Source organism: Mustela nigripes, chromosome 1 (assembly GCF_022355385.1).
Source record: "Mustela nigripes isolate SB6536 chromosome 1, MUSNIG.SB6536, whole genome shotgun sequence".
In the NCBI taxonomy this organism is placed as follows: domain Eukaryota; kingdom Metazoa; phylum Chordata; class Mammalia; order Carnivora; family Mustelidae; genus Mustela; species Mustela nigripes.
In genome coordinates this window covers 9,540,743-9,568,090 of record NC_081557.1, presented here as the reverse complement: position 1 = coordinate 9,568,090, position 27,348 = coordinate 9,540,743, and the positions used below count along the sequence as shown (strand labels likewise).

At 49.0% G+C, this 27,348-nt stretch overlaps 1 protein-coding gene and 1 long non-coding RNA gene across 7 annotated transcripts in view; one reads left to right on the top strand and one right to left on the bottom strand.

Annotated features, from left to right (window-relative positions):
* Positions 1 to 184: 184 nt before the first annotated feature.
* Positions 185 to 14,509, bottom strand: FADS1 (fatty acid desaturase 1). Of its 6 annotated transcripts, none has more exons than XM_059404284.1 (12): positions 14,013 to 14,509; positions 11,910 to 12,020; positions 10,954 to 11,151; positions 10,176 to 10,277; positions 9,941 to 10,069; positions 6,370 to 6,430; positions 4,984 to 5,060; positions 3,799 to 3,896; positions 3,499 to 3,595; positions 3,149 to 3,228; positions 2,915 to 3,040; positions 185 to 2,576 (listed from the first exon to the last, which is right to left on the bottom strand). In XM_059404284.1, the coding sequence occupies exons 1-12, from the start codon at positions 14,202 to 14,204 to the stop codon at positions 2,525 to 2,527; spliced, it is 1,323 nt and encodes a 440-aa protein (XP_059260267.1). In that variant the 5' UTR covers positions 14,205 to 14,509; the 3' UTR covers positions 185 to 2,524. The 6 variants fall into 6 exon arrangements, with proteins under 6 accessions (XP_059260267.1, XP_059260226.1, XP_059260234.1 ...); XM_059404243.1 differs by lacking the exon at positions 14,013 to 14,509 and adding an exon at positions 13,736 to 13,968; XM_059404251.1 differs by lacking the exon at positions 14,013 to 14,509 and adding an exon at positions 13,745 to 13,968.
* LOC132020163 (uncharacterized) overlaps positions 14,448 to 27,348 on the top strand; it is a 20,513-nt gene continuing 7,612 nt past the window's right edge. The window contains exons 1-2 of the long non-coding RNA XR_009404942.1: positions 14,448 to 14,534; positions 14,857 to 14,979. This is a non-coding gene — a long non-coding RNA (uncharacterized LOC132020163). The remainder of the gene's footprint in view (positions 14,535 to 14,856; positions 14,980 to 27,348) is intronic.

Below are 27,348 nucleotides of genomic sequence, written 5' to 3'. Positions count from 1 at the left end.
TTCGGAGGGTCCTGCTGCTCCTCTGCCCAAAGGCCTCGTGCAAAGGAGAGTCCGTTTGGGAACTCCTGGTCAGAAAGTTCCAGCCACCGAGGTAGGTAGTAACTTACAGCACAGGCACAGGGAGTCCCATTGGCATGTGCAGAAGAAAATCGTGGATTACGACAAGTGAATAGAATAGCCTTCATTTGGTCAAAATTAACTTTATTTTTCAGCTTTACCTCATCTGGATGTGTTAACAAAATTAGCACACACAAAAAGGATGCAGGTGTGGGGGCCAGCTAAAGAAAGTGCTTCCAGTAACGTGGCGGGAAGATGAGAGTAACAAAGATAAACATGGAGGTTCGAATTCTAAGACACGGAGTTCAGATGTTAGTTTTGCCACAATCTGTGACTGGAGGTGACTTGTCCTCTTTAAGCTTGTTTTCTCAGGTCACTGCTTGGATTTGAGATCACTCATCGCACTGTTAAAACAGCCTGAGGCTTTTTGTCGCTGGTGTGTCCCTCTGTGGCCGTGTAGACCACACTAGTCTAGGTTAAGGAGAGAAGGCCACAGTGGTTGAAATGCGTTGAGGACCTGGGCTTGGCTCAGTAAGCCGTGCTGGGTTTGCCCCGGCTGGCGGCCAGGTGGCCGGACAAGCTGGTGACAGGACTCCCTAAACCTTGGGAAGTAGCGACCAGAGGGATGGGGCAGGATCAGCACCTGTTCTCAGTGGGAGGAAGCCACTGAAAGTAGAACTTTTCAGTCCTGCTTCTAGTCTTTCTATCCAGGTTGTTTCAAACCAAGTCCTGCGCAAATGGAGAAGAGCTGAACTCTTCTGCACCCTGTCCTGCCCTCGTGTTGTCTCTTTAATCTGTGTTTTGACAAACCGCTGAAGTTGTCCCTGCAGCCTTTCCACGGGGGTGTTCGAACCCCACTGCAGCTCACTTTCAGATGACCTTTGTTCTCTCCCACAACTAAACGTGGGCTCAACTCAACTATGGCTCTGCTTTTTCCTTCTAGTTTGAGTTTCCTCCTTTCGGGATCCAAAATGCGCAATATGCTTAGAGTAGGTGCTGTCGGACAGGTAAACCACGCCCTCACCTGCTGTGACTGTGGGGCAGCCGCTGTGAATGCAGAGGACAAGCCCTGGGGCTTAAGGCAAAGACTGTTGGGCACATTCTTTTGTTTGTTTGCTTTAGACACGGGTTGTTACCTTTTAAGAACCAGAAGATTTTTGTAAAAGACTGTATTTCAGTATTAGGCGGGGAGGCTTTTTAAGAGATTATCTTAAATTCCTACCTGGTGTCCAGGTGAGAAGACGCTTGAAGAGTTCATAGTTCACAAACTGTTTTTATCTTCCTATCTCTGGTTTAGGACTGTGAAGTGATTATATTTAATTCACTGTTCCTACTCAGAAGCAATACATTGCTTCTTCTGAGAAATTTCTAAGAAATTAAAAAGAAATTGCTTCTTAATTTCGAATTAAGAAATTTAGAAAATTTCTTAGCAACCCCTATATTCTTTAGGACTGAATTTTGTGGTTTCCTCCTGACTGATAATTTAGAGTCTCCCAATGTGGTCACTTGTGCTGACTACTTTATTAAACTTGGACTTACAGGTAGGAAGACAGAGGGAAACCACTGGGAACCTCCATTTGTTTCTAGGGAGGAGATGAAGTTGTCCCGTCTGTTCAGCTGTTTGTGGCTAAGAATCAAGAAATAGACTCTACATCCTAAAAGTGTGTTGCTCCTTGGGTGGTGATTATAAGAGGTGACCCCAAGGTGGAGAGGATTTTGAATGACCACTTAACTCTCCTTGCTATTTTGGCAAGACCTAGGACCTAATGCTCCCCGGGTGGAACATAAGCTCAAAATCAATGATGCCAGGAGCCTTCAATGTCAGATGTCTCCAGCAACACAGTCCTGGCTTTGCTCTGCCTGCTTCTAGAAGTGGGAAAATTGCTTCTCCAGGAGCCTGAGGCAGACCTAGGTCCCACCTAGCTGTAGAGTGAGCTGAGCCTCCCAGGCAGCGCACTACACCGGGCCTCAAATATAAGTCTTGCTCCGAAGGTTCAGCTGCTCTGTCTTCTCAGACAGTAGCGGGTGGGGAAGGCACTGAGAAGTGGACCAGTGAGATGGGCTCACCCCTTTCCTGGCTGGAATTTTAATGCTAAATCTCTTACTGATTTTTGGGCTTGGTAGGTCCCCCTATTCTTCCAACACCCTCGGACTCCCTCTTTGCTCACCAAGCATCAGTTTCTGCCAAACTGGAAAAAGGAAAGGAAACTTACATCTCTGCCCCAATAGCTCCACCCCTCCCTCCAGGGGCTGTGCATGTCTTTGGGTCTTAAGTCTGTGCCTGGAAGATAAAGGGGAGGGGTTTGAGTTGAGCCTTTATCTCCTCAAACCCACCCCCTCTGAATATTATAATTACAGTGGCATTTTCCCTCAAGCTCCCCTCCGCCTTGGTGCCAGAAAAACCATCTCCCAGATGGGCTTGTATTATCAATGAAGACCAGCATCTCTTCCAGATGGGGCAGCTGTTCTACTGGTGAAGATAGGCATCTAGCCAGAGCTGCCCAGACTCCTTCAGTGAGCTGTGGGGGCAAGATGGGAGCAGGAAGTGAAAGAGAGCAGAGCCAGGGCCGAAAGCCAAACCAACCACCCTAAAACATGGAGTAGTGAGGCTCTTATAGGGGAATGGAGGCCGATCCCATGGCCCCTTTCCTACCCTTTGCTTCTGAGAAATAGCTTGGGCCATGGCACTGGGAACAAAGGCTTGCCTTGGCCACAGGACCAACAGAGCATCCCGCCGCTTGTCCATTCCAGAAGACTGGGAACCCTGCCTGTTGCTCCCCCCCCCCCCCCCATCACCCCCCCCATTGCCCGCCCTCTTTCCACCCTACCAGCCATCTTCCCAGGCGCAGGTACTCACTAGACAATGTCGGCGAAGGCGGAGAGCAGGGGCTTGGACTGGTACTCTATGCCATGCTTGGCACACAGGGACTGCACCAGGGGAGCCACTTTATGGTAATTGTGTCGAGGCATTGTGGGGAAAAGACTTCAGGGAGAACGGGACAGTCAGTGGCTTCACTCCACTCTTTCAACCTCCCTGCTTTCCCCGCAGGGACCCTCCCAAGGACCCTGCTTCTCAGGTCTCCCTACTTACTGGTGCTCTATCTGGAAGTTGAGGTGGCCACTGAACCAGTCATTGAAGGCAGACTTGTGGACATTACACGTTGCACGGAGCTGGGGGAAGAGGGCAGAGGAGAGAGTGGCTCTGGGTACCAGAGGGAAAGGCCGACGCAACCTTCTCCAGGCAAAGCTGGCTGAGAAGAGGGAGTGTGGCACCGTCCCTGGTCACGCCACGTGATGGCAGGAGTGAAGCTTCAAGCCAATGAGGCAGTGCTGTTTGGGGACTTTTGTTGTTAACTGCCCCAGCCCCTTGCCTGCATCGGGGCCCACTCACCCCTTTCATGAGTTGTGTCATCCCAGGTCTTCCAAGTGACCGTCCCCTACCTGGATGGAGACCCAGTCCATGTTCCGGTCGTGATCAATGTGCATGGGGATATGGTTCATCTGTGTGACCCACACAAACCAGTGGCTTTCCAGGAACCTGGTGGATACGGCACACAGACAAAGACAGTACATGTCAGACTTCTTTTCCCTCAGGTAACAGCTCTGGCCTGGACATCTTCCCAGGCAAACACCCGAGACACCCCTGGTGCCTAAAGCCCCAAGCGCGGCCCCCAGACCAGACTCGTTTTTTCCCACAGATCGGCTTTTCTTTGCCATGGCTCCTTCCCCAGCAAATAGTACCTGACCACGAAGAAAAGGCCCAGAACGCCTTTCAGTCCCAGGAACGGCCCGTAGGTCAGGAAGAGGCGGGCGTAGAAGGTGATCATCCAGGCCAAGTCCTGCAGGGAGAGGCAGACAGCGCGGTGACTGGCACGAAGCACTTCCTCCTCTCCCTTTCGTTTCACCCGTTTGCCTGGTACAGCCCCTCTGCCAGGGACCCAGACTGGAACACTGTCCCCGGCAGCTTCTCTTCACGGACCCAGTCCTGCAGTATCTCGTGCCTTCCCTCCATTCCCTGCGGTGGCCTCCGGTCCGCCCTGCCTGTTTCCTTCCCAGGTGCCAAGGCCTCCAGCTCCTCCCAGCCCGTCAACGTTCTTTATGCCTTCATCAAGCTGCCAAATCAGTCTCCCCGCATGGCAGCTCGGTCTGGGCCGGTGCCCTGCGCCAGCACTCCTTCGGCATCACAGCTCTCCCCTGACACAAGTCCACAACACGTCCAAGTGGCCCAAACTGCCCCTCACTCCCCAGCTTCTCTGCTCAGAGCCCATCCTCCCCCGACCCCACGTTTGCCCACCCTCCAAGGCCAGCTGCAGAAGTGACTTTGCGAAGCCTTTTCCGAGGCCTCTCATCTAGCCAGGAGCAGGCAGGGCCATTTTAGAATCCCAGAACCTTCTGCATTTACCTCTTCCCCACCCGAAAGCCTGGCTCCTGGCTTTATGCCAAGCACAAGAACCTCAGGAGGCACCAGCTGAATGAAACAGGCCGTGGGGTTGCGGGGGGCTGCGCCTGGGGGGCTCAGTCAGCTGGACACCGACTCTTGGTTTCGGCTCAGCTCAGGATCTCAGGGTCGTGGGCCTGAGCCTGGAGCTCCGTGCTCAGCACCAAATCTACTCGAGAGATAATCTCCCTCTCCCTCTGCCCTTTCCCCTGCCTGTGCGTGCTCTCTCTCTCGCTCTCTCATGAATGAATGAATAAAATCTTAAAAAAGAAAAAAAAAAAAAGAATTAGGGGTTTGGGAGTTAGGCTGTCTGCTGAGTCCAGGTCGTACGCCTAGAGACAAGGAAGGTCTGTGTTCGGTTCTATTAACTTTGCTCTACGTTAGGCCTGGAGTAAATTTCTGTGAGCTTTCCTCTGGAGAACCCCCATCCCCTTCCCTCAGGATTCTGAACACAAAGGATGTGGAACTTGGGGGCCATGGATACTCACCACCCACTTCTTCCGCTGGATAACAAAATAGAAAATATACCACTGGAAGTAGAGAGGCAGCAAGGCTGGGGGCCCAACTGCGAAGGAAATGGAGACAGGGAGGGGGTGTGAGCAGCAGGAGGGCAGCTGCGCGCCAGAGGGGTGGCCTCTGGCCTGGGGCTGCCCCCTGCCACCTCTTCCTGCAGCCCCTTCCAGCTGCCTTGGCTTTCCTCGCTCCACTGCAACCGGCAGGCCCGGAAGGTGGGCAGGAATGCGAGTCTGAAGAAGCCAAGACCTCCCAAGAGGATGCCAGGAGAGTGAAGGTGGGAGGGACATTCTCTTCCAGGGGAACGAGGCAGCTGGGGAAACTCGAGCTCCACGAGCTCCACGCACAGAACCCGCCCAGCTGCCTGTCCTCGCGCTCACCCGCCCTGTGTTCCCCGCTGCTCTGATGAGCCGGTAAAGAGCGGGGAGCAGGGGGCCCTGCTGAGGCTTCATGGGCTGAAAGCTGACTTCTTCGGACTAGGAAAATGAGCTGGCACTGCCCAACCCAAAGCCCTGGAGGGCAGGCCTGGGAAGGGGCAGACGGGCTTCTCAGAACGCTGGGAGTGGAAGAAGGGGTCCCCAACTAATGCTGTGCCATTTCCTTTTCTGTATCCCTTCTCGGCACGGTCCTCACGCTCCCTATAACCGCCGCAGGACCGTGCTCACCTACGGCTCCTCTATCCTGATGGGCCACGGATTGTAAAATTCTTCCAGACGTTTCTGCTCTACCCTTCTAGCCCGGCCCCCTTTCTCCAGGAATGATAGTTCATAACAGGCAGTTAGTTAGGATAAATTCCTTTCAACTAAAATCGGATCAGTGGAACCCCCCTTTCCCTTCCTTTAATAGGAAACTCAAATTTTAGGCATGATGAAGACTTTGAAAAGCAAGGAATATAGAGCATTCTTCAGAGAGAGCTTAAGACAACCACAGAAGTGTCCTCCTTTTCAGCTCTAACAGCCTCTCCACTTCCTTTTGAGGCCAGTCCTCCGACAGCCACGTCTGCCTTTGTCCCCCTGGGTGCTGGACTGCTCCACGGAGTCGTCTTGGCCCAAGTCTGTTTCTCAGGGTCTAAGATTTACCCTAGATGGCTGCCCCGGACCACACAGTGTTCCTGTGGAAGAACTCCTTGGCCCTGGCTACACATGACCCTTGACCAAACATTAGCCTGGAAACTTCGCTCAGCTGAGATGGTAATCTGCTCCCGCGCAGAGAGGAACCCAGTCAGAGACAGGGTGCTTCCTCCAGTCTTTACTGGAAATAGCATAATCCTTCAGAAAGTCATTTCTTCCTCACATCCCTTCAGCGACCCCATCCCAGGAGAGTCCCCTGTGCCGGATGCGCACTCAGGAAGAAGCACTCACTCAGGAAGAAGTACTTGTGCTGGTGGTTGTACGGCATGTACTTTCTCTTCTGCTTCCCAAGCTGTGAGGAAAAGCGCAAAGAAATCAGTAACCGCAGACCAGTCGCCCCATTCCCCTCCCGCCGTGAGCCTGGCTTTTCCCTGCTCAGGAGTTTGGGCCTACTCCAGGGTGAGCTTGTGGCTGCTGTTAGACTGCTCCTGCAGGCCGGGCCTTGCCCCTAGCGCCCGGCGCGGGGAGGCCCTGGCCGGGATGGGCCAGGCGCACACACCATGGCCTATAGCTCCGTGGTCGCTGCCCACACGAGGCACGAGCACAACAGTCTGCAGGTCCTCAGGACACCTCATGTTCATCGAAACTTATGTCACAAGGTTTCCAGGCCTCTCCACATCCTCGCCCTTTTCCCATCTAGTACTTTCTTTTTTTTTTTTAAGATTTGTTTACTTATTTTAAAGAGTGAGCGGGGAGCGGGGACGGAGAGAGAATCCCACTCCCCACCGAGCACAGAGCCTGACTGGGGGCTTGATCCCAGCACCCTGAGATCATGACCTGAGCCAAAATCAAGAGTTGGACACTTGGCCAACTGAGCTGACCATAGACAACCATTTATAACCCTACACAGGCCAGTATTCCCTCTACATCCATCCATCCAGACCCTCTTGTGGTCTCTTGACTACAACTTGAACTTTATAAAATCCCTTGCATGCTAAGCCAAGTTCGGCAAATATTCATGGAAAGGAACAGAACTTGACAATCTGAAGGTTCTGGCAAGGCTTTTCCCAAAGGGTAGTGATTTCTTGCAAGCCTGGCTGCTGTAGAGACGAGCTGGTGCAGTCAAGTCAGTCAGCCTGAACGCCTAGCATGGGCGCACAAAATCACGACAGCAAAGCTCTGCTGTCTCACTTGATGGCTCCTTCTGCCCCTCTTGTTCCAGTAAGTTCTGGCAACCGGATGACCCAGAGCACAGGAGGCGCCGTACTCATGAGTGCAATGCCAACTCCTCTTTCTTCTGGGCAGGGACGTTGGGCTAGATGAAGCAGTCTCTCTGTATTAACTGATTGAATGCAACAAGTATTTACTGAGCACCTATTATGTTCCAGGCCCTGTTCTAGTGCTGAAGATACAGAGGTGAATAACACGAACGTTCTTACTCTCATGGAGCTTGTGATTTGAGGAGAGGAAGCTGGTGACCAGCGTGTGAACAGAACTCGAGGTAATTACAGATTACAAACAGGAAGACAGGACAAAGTGAGGGGGCGGCGTCCTGGCTCCACTGGTCAGATATGGTCTCTCTGAGGTGTTGCCATCGGAACTGACCCCTGAATGATAAGGGGCCGGCAAAGCAGAAATTCAGGGCAAGAGCATTCAATGCAGGCGGAACAGCTAGCACAAAGGCGTGAGATGTTTAAGGGACAAGAGGGGCAGTGTGGCTGCAAACAGTAAGCTGTAAGGCTGAAAAACGAGGGAAGGCCACTTCCCCATGGACCTTAGAAGGCCCTGGGAAGACCTTGGTAATGAGCCTGAGTTTTATTCCCGTGGTGATGGGAAGCCACTGGAGGGCTTTCGACAGCAGTAGCATTATTGGCTTTGCACTTCGAAGGGCTCACTCTGCCTGTGGGAGCCACGAATGAACTGCAGGGGGGAGGTAGAGTTGCAGGGAGAGCAGTGAAGAGGCTGGAACAGGAATCAGGGTCCAAGATGGACAGGGGTGGAGCTGGGAAGCCGTGGAGCTGGGAGAAGTCAGTGCACTTGGTGTGTTTTGGAGACAGTATTAACAAGGCTTGCTGATAATCTGGATGTCGGGGAGAGGTTCACCCCATCCCTTAAGGGGAAAACTAGAAGAGGAGCCCCTGTCTTGTTTGTGGGGGTGAGTGGGAAGACCACTGGCCTGTTTTGGAACTGTTATGGAAGGGAGTCCTGCCTCCTTGAATGGCAGATGCTGTTATGATCCTGATAACTGCCCTGTCGTGTTTCAACTCTTGGACAGAGCCAGAAAGTTTGTGCTTAGGGTGAGGCGTCCCCTGCATTTTTTTTTTTTAAAGATTTTATTTATTTATTTGACAGAGAGAGATCACAAGTAGGCAGAGAGGCAGGCAGAGAGAGAGGAGGAAGCAGGCTCCCTGCTGAGCAGAGAGCCCGATGCGGGACTCGATCCCAGGACCCTGAGATCATGACCTGAGCTGAAGGCAGCGGCTTAACCCACTGAGCCACCCAGGCGCCCCTTGTTCCCCCAGAGACTCGGGAGGCACTGGATGCCCTGGGGCCGGCCTGGGGATCAGCATCCGGAGGGGCCGAAGCAAAGGCCATGCAGCTCCAGCCAAGGCCCTTACGAATAGGCAGCCCATCCTCTGGCTCAGAACTAGACAGAAAAATGTCTGTTGATCCTACATCACTTAATATATTTAGTGTGGGAGTTTCTTGAAAACCTTAGTACCCAGAAGCAATAAAGGCAGTAGTGTGAGAAGGTTCTTTTCCACTTAAATTCCCACTTTTTTTTTTTTTTTAAAAAAAACCCTGTAGAGTGACAGTAGAAGTGCTACCAAGAGCTGATGCTCTAACAAATTCCCCACAAAGGGGGGTCCAGGGCCGGCTGACCAGCCTCGTAGTTGTTGACCACAACACAGTGTCGGACGTGTACAAACCAAGCCCTTGCTTAGAAGGTAGGACCATTAGGACATTATGGACAGGTGGGGCATAAGCCTCAAACAAGGGGCTCCTAGTGCCAGGACAGCCAATCCTGTAAAAGCCTTTCCACAGAGTCCTTCTCCTGGCCAGAGGGGGAGGACAGCCAGCCGACCCTGCACTCACTCGTGCCTGGAATGGAGCAGTCCTGAACGGCTGAATGTCTCATACAGCGGGGGAGCAGGACCAAGTGGGACTCAGACCGCAGCCTAGAGCCTGGGCACAAAGGCTTTTAAAGTAACTTTAACCAACAACTCTGCTGGCCATTCAAAGCCTCCTGTTGCCTTCTGTTCACCGAAAGCTCTCCAGCTCTCTACCCTCAGGCATTCGTCCTTAAGTAGCTGCACTGCAGTTTTTGCTCATAACCCCAGGGAATAACTCAGACCTGACACTGACCACCCTGTAAGTCAGGCTGGGGTCAGATGGGTGGGAAGAGTGAATGAATGTTCCAGGCACTGGGCATCAAAGAAGAGTAAGATGGTGGGTCCAGCCCTTGATGCGGAAGACTGCACACAGTAGGATATCAAAGTTGCAAGGGGCAGGGGTGGAGGGGTGGGGGTGACTACCCGGGATAGGAGTGTCTAAAAAGCATCCCCAAGGAGGACCACCCATTAGACTGGCAAGAGATTTGCATAGTAATCTGATCATTGTTTGGATCCTTTGCAGCACGAGGTGCCTTTATGCAATAACTGTTGGCTTGCACTCATCAGGGAGAACAGATGACTCTGTCCTGGGCAGCTTCTTTACTGCCTGCGGCTGCCCACAACTACCTGGGAGCCAGCCTGGCCCCCGCGCCTCACCCCTACTGACAGCATTGTGAGCATTTCCCCAGAGCCTCTCTTCTGGCTGGCTGCCATTCTCCCAAGACCTTCCCACTGATATTTCTGCTCACCTCCACAGAGAGGATCTTCCCCAGGGCAAAGAAGAAGGGGTGCATGTTGATGTCCGGGTCTTTGCCGAAGCAGTTGGGCTTGGCGTGGTGCTGGAAGTGCATGTGGTTCCACCAACTGGCAGGAGCCCCCTACAGAAAAGCAGGGACATGAGTATGAACGCCTAGCATTCCCTCATCCCCCCAAGGTAACCCTTCATTGACTGGAGTTTCAAGAGCCCCTCCCCAGCCCACTGACCTTCAGGTGGCCAATCACGAAATGATGTAGCAGGTGGTTCCAGGTAGAGGTGCTGAAGACAGACAGGTGCCCAAAGTCATGCTGTAGCCAGCCGGCCTGGGCCTGAGTGAGAAAGGTTAGTGCTGAGAGCAGCCCACTAGCCCAGGCTCCCTCTCAAAGACCTCAGTGGCTCCTCTACCTCAGCCCCTTCCTTTGTCCGCCTTAGCCCTGCGATTGCCACAGTACCTTGAGCATGTCGGGAAAGGAGTCAGGAAGCCTGGGTCCTAACTCTAGCTCTGCCACTAACTCATACGAGAGATGGGGCAAATCACTATGCTTTCCCTATTTTTCAGTTTCCCTAGAGGAGTTCGCATAGAACTCTCCGGGAGTCCTAGGACTTATAATGGAGTGAATACCCAGACTACAAAAAAGGACAAAGAGACAAACTCAGAGGCGAGTGGCAGGCTTGGCAAATGGGTTCTGATAATTAGGGCCCAAGTTTTATGAGAGTGTTGGGCAATGTCGTAGTGAGGAAAAGCCAAGCTTTTTGAAAAATCAGAATTTTAACTCTTGGCACACTTGGGCTACCCTTGGGTGAGCAAAAGGAGGGCGCACATGTGGCCAAGGAATGAATAAAAGGCACAGATGATAAGATGTCTTTGTGCACTAACTCTCCCCCACATCCTCAGCTGCTCTGGTCACAGGGCTGGGCTCCTTGGCCTTCTGAGGCACACAAGGAGCTTCCTTTCCCCAAGGATGCTGAGCACGGCTGTGCTCTTGACGAGCCAAGAGCTCTCACTTGAACTGTGCTGAGCAGCACTGCACAGAGGAGGAAGGGCACCAGGGATGTCCCAAAGACCCAAAGAGTGAGCCAGGCAGCTACATCCAGCAGCAGGATGTGCAAGAGGTTCAACAGGAAGAAGACATGGTTGGCCTTCATGAGCCCCATCCGCTCCACTGTGGACCGTAGCTCTCGGAACTCATCAATCAGCTCTTTCTGCAGAAGAGTAGAGAGGGAGGGGCTGTTATTCTTTCCGGATGTAACCCAGCACTGCTGGAGACAAGGGGCCTCTTTGGCTCCAGCACCCTCTACCCCCAGATAGCTATGGCAAGTCCATAATCCTAGGTAAAGCTACCAGGACACGGAGGAAGGAGGACAGGTGCTGTGGGGTCAGGTCTAAGAGCACATGGTCTTTGGAGTTCAAGACTTGCTTCAGATCCCTGCTCCACCGTTTACTAACACTGTGATTCTTGGCCACATGGCTCACCCTCCCTGAGCCCCAGTTTTCTCATCCGTAAATGTGTGCGGGTTATACGGGGTTACAGCGGACACGGAGTTAAGTGTTTGATGGGTCTTGATGAGGGTAGTGGTGGTACTGTTGTGAGAGCCACGCATTTCAAAGCCCTGCTCCCTTAGACCTGTGTCCCAGTGACTGGGAGAAGCAGGTACCTCAAAATTTCACAAGAACTGCTGACTGTGGGGGTGCATGGGTGGCTCAGGAGGTTAAGCATCCGCCTTCAGCTCAGGTCTTGGTCCCTGAGTCCCAGGATAGGGCCCTGCATCAGGCTCCCTGCTCAGTGGGGAATCTCCTCTCTCTGCCCCTCATCCCACTCCTGCTCTCTCTCTCAAATAAAATAAATCTTAAAAAACAAAACAAAACAACACTACAGACTGTGATCAACTGTGATCTTATCTAGGCTTCCCTTCTCCCTACCCTTCAACAACCGAAGTGTCTCCAAACAGCAGAGTCTCACATTTTTAGTGGGCTCAAAGCTGGGCTGCTCTGGAGACAGTTCTCCAATCAGGAGAGAGTTCATATACTTCCTCACAAGGCCCTTGTCGATGTGGAATGCCACAAAGGGATCCTGCAAAGATAGGAGAAGACACAGCGGTTAGGAAGCCGGCCGGGGGCTCCCCGGGATCCTGGAGGGCTCACACCAGAGGCCATCCTCCTAATTTAGCAAGGAGGCTGTATCCGGGTTCAAAGAGTCAGCACTTCCAGTCAGCTGTCCTTTGAGGGTGCTTAAGACCTTTCCCAGGTGTGCACAGCTCAGGAACACCCAGCATGTGTTCTAGTGAAAAGGGCACCACAGCAGGGAATAGGAAGTGTGGGTTAGGGGGACCACAGAAAGACCTCTCTGGGCTGTCCTGTCCTCTAGGAGTGTCTATGAACAGCTTTTGCACAAGATTTTAAGATCTAGGTGAGAAATAACGAGAAGGGGTGGGTGGGGCTAGACTTCTGTTTTTACCTATGGGACTTTTAACAGAACTTCTCTGAGCGAGCGTTCTTCATAAAATGTGATTAGGAAGACTCCCTACCTCCGAACTGGGACTTTCTGCATTTCTCCTCTTTCTCTCTGCCGCTGTACCTTGTAGGGTTCCATATTTCCCCTAAGACTCCGATCCCCCCCCCCCTGCCCCAGAGTGGCTCATTTTGGTTCTGTGAGGTGGGCTAGGTCCGGCGGCCCCAGGCCTTAGAGACGCGTGGGCTGCACTAGAGACCCGAGCCGGGGCGGAGCCGGCGGCCGGTGGCACCACACATCTGGACCAATCGCTATCCCGGTTGCGGCCGGCCCCAGCCCCCGCCCCAAATCACACGGCGTGAGGACCCCGCGTGCGTGCCTCCCTCATTTGCGCATGCGTTAGCCCACGTCCTCCCTCCACTCGGCAGTCCCGGCTTCCGAGCGGTCACTCGGGGCGACCGCTATAAGCTCTGGCGTTGCCGGTCCCCCGCGTCCGCCTGGCCGCCGCGCAGGGAGGTTTGCGGGCCCTCAGGCCAATACGTCTATGCTCCGTTGCGACATAACGGGGACTCTGGTGGGCCCAGGCACTCTCCCGGATGGCAAAGGCAGAGGGTAGGGACAGCGGAAGTGGTCATGCCGCCGGGCTGGGGAACGATATAGGGGGAGGGGACGCGGCGCAGCAAAGTCTCTACAGGGTCCCACGAGGTGATCGCCTGCTCTCCACCCACGGCAGAAGAAGCCAGTTGCCTTACGTCCGAGAGCAGGTGGTCTAGAAAGGGAAGAGCAACACTGGGTCTGGATGGCGCGCTGACCCCCATAGTGAGGCCAGAACGGATGCGAACCACAGCCCGGGAGTGCAAACAGCTGTCCGCTGCGGCGAATAGCTGGAGACCCCGCTGGTCTGCGGCCGAGTGACCTTCCACCATGATTCGGGTTTTTGGGAGCTGACGCAGGCTCCCCCACCTTCTGCACGCCGCTCCCCGACCCACTGTGCACCAGCAGTGGTTAGTCCTCTCCGGGCGGTGAGGCCCCTCCTTCACCCTGTACGGGGGTTCCCACCGCAGCGGGCACCTGGCGGCTTCCCGCCTCGGCCCGGCCCCCGAGAACGCTTCCCTCCCGCTTCCCTTCGCACGCGGGCACGCGCAGCCCAGGCGCCCGCTGCGCTTCCTTCCCACCCGCCGAGACAGGTCGAGACTCCCTCTTCCCGCCGCTGACCCCTCTCCTCCCTCGGCCTCAGCCGCGCCGCCGTTCCCGGCTCCCTGCATGCTGCCTTTCCTCCCTGCTTGTCCTGCTCTGGGGTCTGCCTACGTCTGGCGACCAAGGACGCGGCCAGAGACCGAACGCACGCGCGCGGGCGGCGCAGTCCTTTGTGTGGGCACGTTGCCGGCCTCCAAGCCCCACCGTCCTGATTCTGGCCCGTTTCCGCCGCTATTCTTCTGCCCTTGCATCCCGTGCTAAGTCGTGGCCAGAGGGTATGTTGGGCGCCTGCTGGCTCTTCCCCGAATGAGTTGCGAGCTCGTCCCTGGGTGCCAAACTTCCTGCCTCGCGCACTGGACCTCCGGCGGCAGCCGCCCGGCCCCGCCCACTCCCGTGTCGCGGTCTGGCAGCGCTCACCGTTGCATCCTGTCCCGCGTAGTGGCTGATGACCCGGGAGCCCCCGGGGTGCCGGCGGGAAAACTCGCTGATGTTGTACACCTTCCGGTCGATCACGAGCCACCGCTCCTTCTCGCGCCCGGAGCGCTGCGCCACCTCGTCCCACGTGAAGTAGCGCGGGGCCGGCGCCTGGGTGGGGGTCTCGGAGTCCATCGGGGCAGGGGCGGTCAGGCGCGCGCTGCAGGCCGGTGCGGTAGCACGCGCCGGCTTCGCGTGCGCGGGGATCCGACCGGCCTGCGCGCGCCGGGTTTTCAGCACCCGCGGCGCGGACCACGGAGCCCTGCTGCGCGCGCTCCCATTGGTCGAGCGGCGTGGCGCGGGGAGCGAGCCCCCGCCTTCCCGCCCGGCCCGCGGGGTAGGATGGGGGCAGGCGCGCCCACTCGCGGGCTCGGTGGGGTTTTCGCGGCTGGGTTCAGTTTCCCGACTCGCGGCTGTGGCTCCCGGGGGCCCCGCGGGCTGGATCGCAGTCTCTGCGGCGCGTGGGTGCGTGGGGGGGGGGGGTGGGCGGGGCTGTCGAGGTTGCCCCGGAGGACTGGTCCGTAGGCCCCTGGAGCGCCCTTGCTAGTCCATCTGTTAAACCACCGAGGCGCTCCTGGTTGTGGGCCCGGAAACAACAGTGTGAGAACCCTTGGCGGTTATAATTATGGTTAATTGGGTTTGGGGCATGTTAATGCTTTATTTTGCTCAAAATAACGTTGAAAATGCCCCCACAATTTTACCTTGTTACCTTTGTTTTTACCTCTGTTTACCTTTTTTGTTTTAATTTTTGGTCTGTTCTGAATTAACTGGGATCCTTAAATAAAAGGATGTCTTCAGCATCTCCCTGACTTCAGGGAGGTTGTGTGTGGAAAACCTGGGTCTTCAAGCCGAGGCATCCCTACTTTGTCCTGGAAACACCCCAGAGCCATAGGAGAAGCCGTGGAACAAGGTCATTTATATTTTTCTTTAATACTTTCTGAATTTTTTTATTATGAGCATGTGTTTGCCTTCAGGAAAAAAATGCCACTTGTAGGATGATTATTTGATTAAACCTACCTTCCTAAAATCCCTTTTAAGTAGAGGGATTTGGGGCTTAGACCTCTGGGCTTTAGGAAGGAGTGAGGAAGCAGCCAGAGTTTACTGCTAAATTCTCCATGTTGCAGTATGGAGAGACCCAGAGTTTACTGCTAAATTTTCTCTTATTTATTCAACAAGCACACTATAAATCACTTACTATGTGCCAGGCACTGTTAGTGTCTTACAAACAAGACTTCATGTAATTCTCAAAACAACCCATTGCGGTAGAAACTAGTACTAGCCTTACAGACACAGGAGACCTCGTGTGGTTTGTCACACAGCTAGCAAGGGGCAAGGCGGAAATTCAAACCAGCCTGCGCTTTGAACCCCTAAGCTCTGCTGTCTGTCCTCTGAAGACACTAGTATTTGGGTCTCTGATGGTATTCTGCAGCCAAGAGAAAGAAAGCAGAGCCTTATCCCATGAACTGAGATTCCAGGAGTCAGGGAAAAGTATGACTGGATTTCTGGTAGAAAAGGACCTTAATCCATTCAATCCAAATATCTCTTTTTATAGATAAGAGAGCTAAGTTTCCGGGGAAGGGACTTCCCAAGTGCCCGTGAGGAAGCTCAGATGTCCTGGCTTCTGGTTAAAATTCCGGGGCCCTGCACCTTGTTCTAGAATGATAGACAGCTGCCCCTCTGTTCATCAGTTTTCCTTTTTATAAAACAAATCTTGCCCAGCAGCTTGGCAGTTTGTAACCAAAGGTATATAATGATTTGTACTCTTCAATCAAGTAATTTCGCTCTTGGGAAAGTGAGGAGTGGGAAACTATGAAGGTGTTTATTGCTAATTTAGTAGTAAAGATTGGAAACAACTATAAATTTCTGATTTGTAGAAAAGTAAGAAAACTTTCATGGGGCGCCTGGGTGGCTCAGTGGGTTAAGCCTCTGCCTCTGCCTCATGGCTCAGGTCATGATCACAGGGTCCTGGGATCAAGCCCTGAATCTGGCTCTCTGCTCAGCAGGGAGCCTGCTCTCCCCCCCCCCCCCCACCAAGCCCTTTCTCTGCCTGCCTCTCTGCTGCTTGTGATCTCTCTCTCTCTCTGTCAAATAAATGAATAAAATCTTAAAAAAAAGAAAAGAAAACCCTCAGGCTCACTGGGATATATTGGCACAATGAGGAATTACAGCACAATGAGGAATTACAAAGTGCTTGGGTGGCTCAGTGGGTTGAGCCCTTGCCTTTGGCTCAGGTCATGATATAGAGGTCCTTGGGTCGAGCCCCACATCGGTCACTCTGCTCAGTGGGAGCTGCTTCCCCCACTCTCTCTGCCTACTTGTGATCTCTCTCTGTCTCTGTTAAATAAATAAATAAAATCTTGAAAAAAAAAATGACCATGATGTGAACTATGTTTATAGGTAGAAAGTACTTTGCAGTGAAAAGAGCAGAACCCAGAGTAGTGAATACTCACTAATTAAAGTTATGTAGCAATCCCATGGGTATTAAACAACAGAGGAGAGGAATCTGCCAAAGGTGAAAACATTTCCTAATTTAACATTCTTTGTTTTTCTGTAAAGTTGCTTAATCTCACTGAAGAAGAAGGAAGACCTTGTTATAACCATTAGTCCTGTAGTGAAGTCTCATATACTTCGAGTGGGAATGTAAATTGATGAAACTTTCTGGAGAACTAGTTTGGAAACTTTATTTAGTACCTTAAAAGTATTTCCAGTATTTTCATGTTTAGGGATATAGCCAAAGGGACTATTTCCCTTATGCTGTGTCTTTTATTCCCATGACCTATTCATTGCATAACTGGAAGCCTGTCTACCCACTTGCCCTCACCAATTTTACCCCCCATCCCCAGCCTCCTCCCCTCTGGCCATTACCAGTTTGCTCTCTATATTTATAGATCAGATTCTGCTTTAAGGACATCTTTTGGGGAGAAATATTTATAACCAAAAATATCCATTGAAGCAGTATTTATGACGGCAAAAAATGGCAACCACCTATATGCCTGTCAGTGGAATATGAAGCAGACGTTAAAAGTAATGCAATGAAATTTTACTGGCTGAGGAGATAATCATCACTCTAGAAAAAGACTAGTAGGAAATGATAATAGTAACTATTTCGGGATGAGTGGAACAAAGTCATTGATATTTTCTTTAATACTTTATATATTTTTTATTATGAGCAAGTATTACTTTTGCCTTCAGAAAAAAAATGTTTATTGTTTTAAAATGCCACTTTTAGGGTAATTCTTTGATGAAACCCAGCTTCCTAAAACCATTCATCAAGTGTTTCGTTAACATTTGTGGAGTATCTGCTCTTTGTCAGTTATTTGAATAGGTACTGGGAATATAAAGTCCAGTATCATCCAGATCATGCCTAGTTTAAGGCCACTGGAGAAGAAAGATTAGCAGTCAAGAGGATAGATGCAAATTGCTCCTTTTCCTAATTCTCAACATTAAGAAGTTTGTATGATCTAGATTTGCCTTCGTGTTTCTTTCCTTTGCAAGTGTTCTTACGTTGGTGTCCTGTATTTTGGCTATTTCTTTAACTAGATTCTAATCCGGGGCAGGGACTATGAACTCTGTTTCAGGCTACCTGGTATATTCAAAGTACCGTAGTTTGGGGTTCTGTGTGGAATCAATACATTTGTTGAAATAACTGATTGTCTTCGCCTGAAAAAAATAACAGGTTAGCAGGCATATCAACCAGCAGGCGGATACGCTATTGCCCTCTCGTTTGCCTGTGCTCCTAATCCTACATACAAGACCACGGAGATTGTAAAAAATCCATTCCCAGGCCTGACCCAGGGGCTAACTGGACAAATCCTTTGCCTACTGGCTTCTGCTGATCCCATTAACTTGCTTTATCCAGGAAATGAATCATATGTGTATTTCCAGATTGGGACTTGGGAGTACTCCTCTAACCATCTGGCTAAAATGACTAAGGAAATAGAGAAATCAGCTGAAGGCCCTAAGGCCAGTTCCCATCCGACCATGTTTCAGTAACATGACTGCGAAAGGCCATTGGAACCGCCTAAGGTGTGTGTTCAGATTTTGCCATGTTTTGCCAAGAGTCACAAATGTCATAGACAGTGGACTGAATGCTTCACAAAATCAACAAGTGGAGGAGAAAGTGTGTCGGCTGTGCTTGGCTCCTCTGCAGCCTTTGTCCATTGAGATTGCCTCAGACCTTTAACGATGAAAGCCATCTTCTTAGTGGTTGGGTTGCTGTGAAATTAGGTAATTTTGGGCGAACGCAGTGAACAATACCTTACAGTAGATGCTAATTAAGTGAACTGAATCAGTCCTTGTGTTACGAAAAATCATTTGTAATAGCTAACTTATATCAAATACTACATCAGTAAAACATCATGATGTATACTGCTTGAACCAAAGAGAAAGAGTCCCAAGATCACATTTTCTTTTTTTTAAAGATTTTATTTATTTATTTGACACAGAGAGAGGGATCACAAGTAGGTAGAGAGGCAGGCAGAGACAGAGAAAGGGGGAAGCAGGCTCCCCGCTGAGCAGAGAACCCGATGTGGGGCTCAATCCCAGGACCCTGAGATCATGACCTGAGCCGAAGGCAAGGCTTAACCCACTGAGCCACCCAGGTGCTCCGAGATCACACTTTTCTTAAAGGCACAGGGATGTCTAGAAAGAATATTCTTTCAGTTTACTGCATTCTAAGAACATGGGAGTGGGGTTGGGGGGCCAGGGACCCACAGAGGATGAACTCATGGAATTTTCCAAGTGGATCTTGTGACTGTCTAGAGTATAAGCACCTGACAGATAGATACATTAAACCCACTCTTAAATAGGTAAGGCTACTGAGATCCAAAGAGCTGCAGTCACACATAGAAAAATTGGAGATCTGGAGCTGGATTGTACCCTTAGACCTAATTATAACTTTAGTTCCTAGATGGTAGGTTCAATGAATGTGTGTGATATAAGGCCATCCGGGTTCAGAGAAGACGTGGCGGGGTCAGCGGGGTTGTCCTTCCTTGTCTGGAGTGCCTTCTTCCTCACAGGCCCTCTGGCTTGCCTTTGTGAAAAGGTAGGTCCCAGAGCTTCAGATTCCCCCCAGGGAATTGATCTACACTGCCCCTGGGCATCCAGGTCAGCTTTTTGCTGGTCTTTTAATGCCATGCTTTACAGTACAAAGGATCTCTATTTTGGGGTGTCTGGGTGGCTCAGTCGGTGAAGCATTTGGCTTCAGCTCAGGTCAAGGTTCCAGGTTCCTGGGATCGAGCCCCGCATCGGGCTCCCTGCTCAACAGGGGGCCTGTTTCTCCCTCTGCTGCTTCTGTTGCTGTCTCTCTCTCTCTCTGTGTCAAATAAATAAAATCTTAAAAAACAAAATAAAATCAAAGAGAAAGACTAAGCTTAGAGTCATGATGACAAGATTGTTTGCGTCAGCGTAGCAAGCCATCATATGCATACACCCTAATATATACAGTCTTTTCCCTTTTGTTGGACATTAATTTAGAAGTTGTGGCTTGTATAAATATGCCAGTGATGAACTTTTGTTTGAAATCCAAACATATTCGTTTATATTATGAGCATCAGGATAACTTCTGTTCAATTAGGAGATCAAATGATAAAGAACATTTTAAGGCCCTTTTTTAAAAATTAATTAATTAATTTATTTATTTGACAGACAGAGATCACAAGCAGGCAGAGAGGCAGGCAGAGAGAGGAAGGGAAGCAGGCTCCCCACTGAGCAGAGAGCCCAACGTGGGACTCGATCCCAGGACCCTGGGATCTTGACCTGAGCCGAAGGCAGAGGCCTAACCCACTGAGCCACCCAGGCGCCCCTTAAGGCCCTTTTTATCGTGAGATAGTTTGTCATCAAAGTCTCTGTATGGAGAACTTACTATGTGTTCTTCGATTCCACTGCAGCTGTTGTCTGTAGAACAGGAGAGGAGCTGCTCTCAGACTAGCTGCCTCCCCACCAATCCTGTGAGCTTCTCACGTACAGGAATGAAGCATGACAAGCCTGGTCTCTCCTAGGAGTCTCCCGGTCCCCTCGCCATCTATCCCAATAATGGTGATCCCCGATTACAGTCAAATTCTATCCTAATGCCTTTCCGACTTAGACAATAATCCATCAAGTTCCAATAAGATGTAGCCAGGAAGGGAGGCAATGGTAGAATAGAAAAGATAAAGACAGGGGTTTGAAAGACCTTGGACCCTGTCCTCTGCTCATGTACTGCTGTGTAATGTTGGTCATCAGGTCAACTACTGTGGCCTCAAGAGTCCTTGTCTAAGGTGAAGAAACCAGGTGCCTTCTGGCTCTAGGAGTCTAGGCTTTTTTTTTTTTTTTTTTTAAAGATTTTATTTATTTATTTGACAGAGAGAAATCACAAGTAGATGGAGAGGCAGGCAGAGAGAGAGAGGGAAGCAGGCTTCCTGCTGAGCAGAGAGCCCGATGCGGGACTCGATCCCAGGACCCTGAGATCATGACCTGAGCTGAAGGCAGCGGCTTAACCCACTGAGCCACCCAGGCGCCCCGAGTCTAGGCTTTTTTGATGGAAGTTTTACTCAAGACACCGTATCTCTGGTATTCCCCTAAAGACAACGCCTTTGATAATAACTCTGTTTCTTACATGGAGTCTCCAGAGAGTCACATAAGGCAACCAAGTCTGACAGCCTTATCATCCTACCATTTTTTGTGGTCGAAATTATTGAATGTTTTCAAAAACAGTTATGACTCTCACCACAAGTTAATAAATTGTTATCCAGTGAGCTTGGTTCAAGTAGTTTGGCCTGACTGATACTGTTCACTAAGATAATAGGTGTATGGCATTTTTACACGCCATATGTCCTCTGACCTTCATTATTTTTTATTTTAATTAGTTGATTTATGTATGTATGTAGGTATGTATTTCTGAGGGCTTTTCTGCCCACCATTGCCCAACACTGCAAAGCAATGTTTATTGAGCAATAGCAAGGTAATAGTACAAAGCTCCTGAGGAAGGAGGGGACCCGAGAGGGTTGCCCTGAGCCTCATTATTGAAATAAATAAATAAAATAAAATAAAATAAAATAAAATAAAATGAGGCAGATCAGACAGAAATCTCCATTTTATCACATGAGGAAATCATGGTTCAGAACAGCCATGAGACCCAGCAGCCTGCAAGGAAGTGATGGGCTAGAAATACTAACATGCACTATGGTTGCTTTTGATTCGTGACTCCCCACAGGAAGGAACACAGCCTGCTCTCTACAGCCTGGGTCCAGGGCTGGATCTGTGACCTAGGCCGGCCAACCGACTCATTCCCCCGACAGTAGTCATTAGCCCAAGGATTGGACATGTGACCTGCAGCCCATGAGAGTTGTTCCCTGGGATTAATTCATGGGAGCAGGGGTTGGGGGAGCATTCTTTCTGCTAGGGTTGCTCGCAGGCACAGCCACATGGAGATCTTTCTACAGTGAGAGAGAATCCGGGTAACAGGGAAAGTAGAGCAGAGACGTTGAATTGCTATCTCCAGAAGCCATGCTTTCTGGAGCTGGTTAATTCTGTGACCTGTCTGGCTAGTCTTCCAGGCTAGGTGAGCCAATACATTTCTTCTTTTTTTTTTTTCTTATGTACTAGTATAAGGAATAAGGAAATGAACCCAAAACCTCTGGCTCTCAGGCCAGGGTCCTTTTTCTAATGTTAATCCTAGCAGTGAGTCATTGAGTTGAATGCTTAAAATGTGCTCAACACTTCTTCTTCTTTTTTTTTTTAAAGATTTTATTTATTTATTTGACAGACAGAGATTACAAGTAGGCAGAGAGGCAGGCAGAGAGAGAGAGAAGGAAGCAGGCTCCCTGCAGAACAGAGAGCCAGATTTGGGGCTCGATCCCAGGACCCTGGGATCGCGACCTGAACCAAAGGCAGAGGCTTTAACCCACTGAGCCACCCATATGCCCCCAACACTTTATTTACTGAACCAAAACAAAAGCTTTCATCCCAAAAGGCTAACTATGGAAACCCAGAGAGCACAAGCAGAGTGAACAGCAGAGGTGACTGGAGAAGCAGGCTCTCTACTGAATAGAGAGCCGGATGTGGGATTCAAGCCCAAGACTCTGGGATCATGACCTGAGCTGAAGGCTGACCCTCAATTGACTGAGCCACACAAACACCCCATGGAGAGCATTTCTCATTAAATTTATATGTGTTCAGCACCTGAGTGGCTCCGTCAGGTAAGCGTCTGCCTTCCGCTCAGGTCATGATCTCAAGGTCCTGAGCCCTCATTGGGCTTCTTGCTTAGTGGAGAGCCTGCTTCTCCCTCTGCCTCTCCCTGTCTCTGGGAAATAAAGAAAATCTTTGAAATGAAATAAATTTATATGTGTAGCCCAGAGTACCTTTTTGGAGCTTCTACTCATATATCCAATGTCTTCTTTCCACTTCCCCTGGGATGTCCTAGCATCATATCCAGATTAAGATGTCTGGGTCCAAACTTTCCATCTCCCACTGCACCTCCCAAACCTGTCTTTCCAATCACTGTAAAAGCTCTTTTCACTCAGTGAACAAGGTAAAGACCTGGGACTCCTTTTTGAACCTTCACTCCCCATGAGTCCCCATGGTTGATCCATCCCAAGTCCTGCCGGCTGTACCTCCAGAAATATCACAAATCTCCTCCCTTTCCTCAATCTCCAGGGTCTCCACTTTATCCAAGCTATTGTCACTTGTTCGGATTTCTGTAATAGTCTCCTAACTAGCCTTCCTGCTTTATCCATGTTTGACTCCCTCCCATCCATTCACTGAATAGCTTGAAGGATCTTTAAGAATTTAAGATCATGTCAGTTTCCTACTTAGAACCTGCCATTGGTTTCCCATAGCCCTTGCCCTGTGGCCCCTTGCCTATCTCTCCAGTCCCATCCAATGGCTTTCTTCCCTCACCAAGTCCTCTACAGCCATAGTGACCTTTCTCTTTCTGAAACATGCTAAGTGCATTCCTTCATTAGAGCTTTTGCATATGGCTATGCCTTCTGCCTGTAGTGGGACCCCCCCGCCCCGCACTGTTCCTCACATGTTTGTCTCCTCAACCATCTGTTCCCAATATCAATTTCATTTCTCCAAATGCACCTTCCATGATTCCCACTCTTTCTAAAGGAGATGGTTTCCCCATTCTGCCTATTGCTGCTTTCTCATGATTTTAACATCATCTGTTTTCTTCTCATATGGCTTGTAATTTTTTAATTTAATTTTTAAATAATTTATTTAAATGTTTATAATTTATTATAATATTTATAATTTATTTAAGATTTTATTTGAGAGAGAGAGTGTTTGAGAGAGGAGGGGGAGGGGCAGAGGGAGAAAGAGAGAATCTCAAGCAGACTTCATGCTGAGCAGGGCTTGATCCCAGGACCCCAGGGTCACCACATGAGCCAAAGGCTGACACTTAACTGACTGAGCCACCTAGGTGCCCCTAATTTATTTAATTTTTAAAAAAATGTTTATTTATTTCATTATTTTAGAGAGAGGGAACTGGGGAGGTGAGGCAGGGAGGGCAGAGGGAGAGAATCTTTAAGCAGACTCCATGCTGATCTTGGAGCCCAGCTTGGAGGTAGATCCCATGACCCTAGGGGCTAGATCAAGACCCAAGGTGAAACCAAGACCTAAGCTGAAGTCAAGAGTTGGACGCCCAACCAAATGAGCCACCCAGGTGCTCCCAGATTTGCAATTATTTTATTCTATTTTTTTTGCCAATTTTCTATCTCCCTGACTGTATTATAAACTTCATGAGGGAGAGGCTTTGTCTTGCTCACTGTGGTATCCCTAATATGTACTCAATACAATTAGTTGGGTGAATGAATAAAATCAGTAAGAAAAAAATAAACCCAAATGAGTGACACCAACAGGAGGTCATAAAAAAATGTATAGAGAGCCAATAAACATGAAAGGGTACTCTGTCCCGTAATTAAAAGAGGGGGTGCACGTGTATCAGATTGGCAAAATTTAGAGGTTTGGCTTATCTCTAAGACTTGGCTAGAGTTAGAAAAAAAACATAAGATGGTAAATTAGTGCAGTGTTGTTGTTTTTTTAAGATTTATTTATTTATTTATTTATTTATTTATTTATTTGACAGAGTGAGAGAGATTACAAGCAGGAAGAGAGGCAGGCAGAGAGAGAGGGGGAAGCAGGCTCCCTGCTGAGCAGAGAGCCTGATGTGGGGCTCGATCCCAGAACCCTGGGATCATGACCTGAGCTGAAGGCAGAGTCTTTAACCTACTGAGCCACCCAGGCACCCCTAGTGCAATGTTTTTAAAAAGCATTTGGCCGATATCTATCAAGTCGTGAAGGCATATATCCATTGACCTAGCAATAATAGAGATAGACTTGCATAGAATGCAAATAAAATGTTAAGAGTATTCATTGTAGCCATTTTTTTAAATAAAGCTTTATTTATTTATTTGTTTGTTTATTTGAGAGAGAGACAGTGAGAGAGAACATGAGCGAGGAGAAGGTCAGAGGGAGAAGCAGACTCCCCATGAAGCTGGGAGCCCGATGTGGGACTCGATCCCGGGACTCCAGGATCATGACCTGAGCCGAAGGCAGTCGATCAACCAACTGAGCCACCCAGGCGCCCCTGTAGCCATTTTTTTGTAATAGTAAGAATAGGGTATAATTATAACTTTATAATTAATTATATAATTATATTAATTATGTAACTATATTAATTGTAATTTTTTAGTACTTGCTGTGTTCCAGCAACTGTTCTAAGCATCTCACATATAGTATCTCATATAACTCCATGAAGTGGTTGTTTTCATTATATCACATTTTTTAAAAAAAGATTTTTTTATTTATTCATTTAACAGACAAAGGTCACAAATAGGCAGAGAGGCAGGCAGAGAGGCGGGGAGGAAGCAGGCTCCCTGGTGAGCAGAGAGCCCGATGCGGGGCTCGATCCCAGGACTCTGAGATCATGACCTGAGCTGAAGGCAGAGGCTTAACCCACTGAGCCACCCAGGTGCCCCTATATCCCATTTTTTAAGTGAGGAAATCAGCTGGTAAATTCCCCCAAGGAGCAACAGCCAGTAATGGCACAAGTAGGAGTTTAACCTAGAGCTGCACATTTAATCATTAATGCTACACTACCATTTCAAACAACCTAAATGTCTATCAAAGTAGGGAACAAGTTACATAAATATGGCATTTGAAATTCTACACTGTATGGCCCTCTCACCATAAACAGCCATAAAGCTGGACAAAATATATGAAGTGATTGTTTTTGGACATTGTACAATAGGCAGTGCAAGGTTGTGATGCCCAAGAGAAAAGAGATATACAAAGGGGACCCCACTGTCTCTCTGGCTTTCTGCCTGATGATACTTTCTGGTGCTGTAGTGAGGTGGAATCCAAGCAGAACACAGCAAAGATTTATTTTAACATTTGAAACATGAGACAGCTGGGGTTTGTGGGTCATGCTATTAGAGAGAATTCAGAAATCTGCATATGGGTCTTAAGTTTTTAGGCAAATACTAAAGACTTAATGTACAGGGTGAGACTTCACAAGTCTGACAGAGAACAGCTACTTGGTCTCATAGTACAGGGGGACATAGGAGTTCCTACTAGCCAGAGTCAAGAGACCTCCCTAAATATTCTGTGCATTCAGCTGAGGACCCAGAAAGGCCATGCTTTAGGAGTAGCAGTACTTTGCCCTAAGCTTTGTCATTCTAGACCTTTCCAACAAAGTTGTTTTTTTAAAGATTTTGTGTATTTATTTGAGAGAGAGAGAGAGATCACAGAGGAAGAGGCAGAGGTGGAAGCTGACTTGCTGCTGAGCAGAGAACCCACTGCAGGGCTCGATTCCAGGACCACAAGACCACGACTCAAACTGAAAGCAGACACTCAACTAACTGAGCCACCTAAGTGCCTCTCCAATAAAGTTTAAAAATAAGCCCCCCAAAAATCAGGTTTTCCTGCCAGTAAATTAACTATTGATTAGGAGATGATATAACAAGGGTGCCTAGCTGGCTCTTTCAGTAGAACATGGGACTCTTTGTGAGTTCAAGCCCCAACTTGGGCATGGAGCCTACTTTAAAAAAAAAAAAATTACAAAAAGAGCATCTTTTAAAGGAAGGCAACTAAATCCTGACACTAAACACAATTTAGCATTCACAAAGTTCAACATAAAATTGAAAATTTCTGTACATGAAAAAATCAGAAAAATGTGACCCACAACCAGGTTTTTTTTTTTTAATGGAAAATAGAAACAGACCCATAGATGACAAATGTTGTAAATGGAAGACAAGAACTTTTAAACAGCTACTATAAATATACTTAAGGGCTTAAAGGAAAAGATTTCCATACTGGGTAAACTGATGGAAAAGCTTACTAAAGAAATAGAAATTTGGGAACTGAGAAATATAGTTTCTGAAATATAAATTCAAGGGGGAGAATTAATAGCAGATAGAAACTACAGAAGGAAAAATCAGTGAGATTGAAGATAGAAACATAGGAATTATCCAGAGTGATGCTCACAGAGGGGAAAAATAAACAGGAGAACAAAAAAAGCAATAATCATTAGACAGCATCAAATGGTCTAACATATATAAAGCAGTCCTACAATAAGAGGAGGAAAAGATTAAGGTAGAAGAAAATAGTTAAAGAAATAATGACTGAAATGTTTCCAAATTCGAAGAAAAAGAACAATTCACAGATCCTACAAGCTCAGTGAACACCAAGCAGGAAAAGGTACAAAGAAAATGACACCCAGACAAAAACATAGTCAAATTCCTAAAAGTAAAAAAATAAAATCTTGAAGGTACCTAGAGGAGAAAGTATGCATTACAGATAGGAGAACAATAATATGAATTATCACTGATTTTTCACCAGAAATAATGCTACCCAGAGGACATTGGCAAAAATACTGTTAACCTAGGAATCTAAACCCAGTGAAAATATTTTTTTAATTAACATATAATGTATTATTAGCCCCAGGGGTACAGGTCTATGAATTGCCAGGTTTACATACTTCACAGCACTCACCATAGCACATATCCTCCCCAATGTCCATAACTCAACCACTCTCTCCCTACACCCCTCCCCCGCCAGCAACTCTCAGTTTGTTTTGTGAGATTAAGAGTCTCTTATGGTTTGTCTCCCTCCCAATCCCATCTTGTTTCATTTATTCTTTTCTTACCCTCCAAACCCCCCAGATTGCATCTCCACTTCCTCATATCAGGGAGATCATATGATAGTTGTTTTTCTCCAATTGACTTATTTCACTAAGCACAATACCCTCTAGTTCCATCCATGTTGTCGCAAATGGCAAGATTTCATTTCTTTTGATGGA

What these genes read in the sequence shown, in the direction of transcription:
- FADS1 (XM_059404284.1), bottom strand. Translation starts at nt 14,204, where the DNA reads ATGGACTCCGAGACCCCCACCCAGGCGCCGGCCCCGCGCTACTTCACG. An exon ending in TCGTGATTGGCCACCTGAAG is followed by an intron (nt 10,070 to 10,175) that starts GTCAGTGGGCTG and finishes GCTTTTCTGTAG; the next exon opens with GGGGCTCCTGCCAGTTGGTG. An exon ending in GCCTTCGCCGACATTGTCTA is followed by an intron (nt 2,577 to 2,914) that starts GTGAGTACCTGC and finishes TTGCCCCCACAG; the next exon opens with CTCACTGAAGGAGTCTGGGC.